The 2371-nt window shown below is 72.4% G+C and overlaps 2 protein-coding genes across 2 annotated transcripts; one reads left to right on the top strand and one right to left on the bottom strand.

Annotated features, from left to right (window-relative positions):
* Window positions 1-12: 12 nt before the first annotated feature.
* On the bottom strand, window positions 13-708 carry AURANDRAFT_68869 (hypothetical protein; the record flags this gene model as incomplete). The annotated part of the gene is made up of 1 exon (XM_009044605.1): window positions 13-708. A coding segment is annotated over one exon (696 nt), but the record flags the coding sequence as incomplete, so codon positions are not given.
* A 197-nt stretch (window positions 709-905) lies between these two features.
* On the top strand, window positions 906-1508 carry AURANDRAFT_16893 (hypothetical protein; the record flags this gene model as incomplete). Its single annotated transcript, XM_009044602.1, has 1 exon — window positions 906-1508. A coding segment is annotated over one exon (603 nt), but the record flags the coding sequence as incomplete, so codon positions are not given.
* Window positions 1509-2371: the final 863 nt, after the last annotated feature.

The following is a 2371-nucleotide window of genomic DNA, read 5'->3' on the forward strand; positions in this document are numbered from 1 at the left end:
GCGAGCGCAGACGTCCTCCGCGGGCGAGTTCGCCGCCTGGCGCTTCTCCGTGAGCTGCTTCTTCTTTTTTCCCGTCTGCGCGGCGCGCTTCTTCGTGCCCGCGGAGCGGTAGTCCTTCTTTTTGGGTGGCAGGAGGGCGTCGACCTCGTCGAGGACGACGGCGCCGAACGCCGCCGCCTTCTTGCCGAGGACCTTGTAGGCGGAGAACGCGTCGAGCGCCTCCTTCGGCGTCGCGACGACGACGCGCGCGGCCTTCAACGCGTCGGCCGTCGTCGCCGCGCCGACGACGAGGAGCTGCACCTTCGACTCGTCGCCGACGATGCCCGCGGCGTCCGCCGCGAGCTGCAGCGCCAGCTCGCGCGTCGGCGCGAGCACGAGCACGGCGGCCGCGACGTCGCCGCCGGCGTCGAGCGCCTCGAGCCGCGCGACGGTCGGCAGCAGGAAGGCGACGGACTTGCCGCTGCCCGTCTCCGCGGCGAGCATGGCCGACGCGCCGCCGAGGAGCGGGCCCACGGCGGCCTCCTGGATCGGCGTCGGCGCGACGATGTTCCGCTCCCGGAGGGCCGCGACGAGGGACCCGGGCAGCTCCGGCGCGAGGTCCACGAAGGACGCTCCTACGCGGGTCCGTGGGCGGGCGCGGCAGGGGGTTTGCGGGGCCAGCAGGGCGCTCGCGCCGCAGAAAAGGACTGCGAACTTGAGCAGCATCATCGCTTGAGGCAGCGGCAACAAGTGGCAAACGTCTACCTCAAGCCAGGGCCATCAGCGCATCTCATCAGCGCATGATGGCAGCGGCGTTTGCGAAACGCGCAACGCGATTTTGGCGCGCCAACGCTGCCAAAAGAGTCCTCATAAAAACTAGTAACTTGACCAGCACCGCCGCGCCGCCGCCGCCGACGGACCTCGCCCTGCCGGACTTTAAAGCTGTGCTCTCCGACGCCACGGGCGACGCTCTCCGCACGCAGGGTTACGCTGTGGTTGATGGCGCTTTTGGTGAGACCTGGGCCCACTGCCTGCGCGACGACATCATCACGCTCGCGGAGCGGCGACAATTGGGCCGCAACCAGACGCACATCGTCGCCGCCGGCGAGACGCGCCTGCTCGAGAAGGACCGCATCTTCGAGGCGGAGCTCACGGCGCCGCGCGCGGAGGCGCCCTTCCTGACGCGCCTCTGGGCCGCGGCGGCGCTCAGGGAGCGGCTCTCGGCGCTGCTCGGGCGGACGCTAGGCCGCCAGACGCTCAAGGTGCAGGTCAACGGCGGCGGCGGCGCGTGCTTCCCCCTCCACTTCGACAGCGACCCGCTCCTGGACGACCGCGTCGTGACCTGCATCGTCTACCTGAACCCGGACTGGGCGCCGGGCCACGGCGGCGAGCTCCGGCTCGTGCCGTTCCCCTACGCGGCGGCGACGGTCGACCCCCGCTTCGACCGGTTGGCGCTCTTTTCCTCGCCGGATCTCCTCCACCGCGTCCTGCCGTCGGCCGCGCCGCGCCTCTGCCTCACGCTCTGGTTCTACGCGAGCGAGCGCGCGGGCGCGGCGCCGCGGCCGCGGGACGAGCGGCCCGCCGGCGACGGCGACGACCCAGTGGCGGCGGCGCTCCGCGACCCGGCCCTGCGCCGCTACCTGGCGCGCTCGGTCTACGCGTCCGACTGGGTCCGCTCCATCGAGGAGTCGCACGCGCCGTCGGCCGCGCGCGACGCCGCGGTCGCGACGCACGCGGCGGACGTGCGGCGCATCGACGCGGCGCTCGCGCGGCGCGGCGTCGACCCGGCGGCCGTCGCGGCGCGGCTCCCCCTGTCGCGCGAGGACGTGGCGATCGACTGGTTCCGATAATTGTTACCGACGAAGGCGCGCGCGCGGCGCGAGACCGCGGGCGGACTCGGCGCGGCGCCGCCGTCGGCGAAGCGGGAGCGAGCTGCGGTGCGGCGGGAGTGCGAGATGCGAGCGAAGCGACGGGCCGGGCCGGGCCGGTTTCGTCAGAGCTTCGGCGCGACGACGGCCGCGGAGAAGTTCCCCGCGGCGTCCGTCAGGTTGCCCAGTCTGCTGTGGCCCGACGCGCTGCCCTCGCCCCGCGACTTCTCCCAGACGTGGAGCAGGCTGCTCCGGTCGAGGACGAAGAAGCACGCGCTGAGCACCGTCATGAGCGCGAGCGTGAGCAGCAGGACGATGGACGACCCGTAGCAGACGCTGCCCTGCTGCTTGCTATTCTTCCGCGCGCCGTAGACGATCTCGTCCTCGCCCGGCGGCGGCTCGAAGAACGTGTAGGAGCTGTAGCCGTGCTGCGGCGCGGCGATGACCGTCGGCAGCGCGTGGCTCGACTTGATCTCCACCAGGGGCATGGCGCCTGTTTTTTTTTCGCGGAAGCCGCGGCGCTG

The sequence above is a fragment of the Aureococcus anophagefferens genome (assembly GCF_000186865.1).
Source record: "Aureococcus anophagefferens unplaced genomic scaffold AURANscaffold_506, whole genome shotgun sequence".
NCBI classification, from domain to species: Eukaryota; class Pelagophyceae; order Pelagomonadales; family Pelagomonadaceae; genus Aureococcus; species Aureococcus anophagefferens.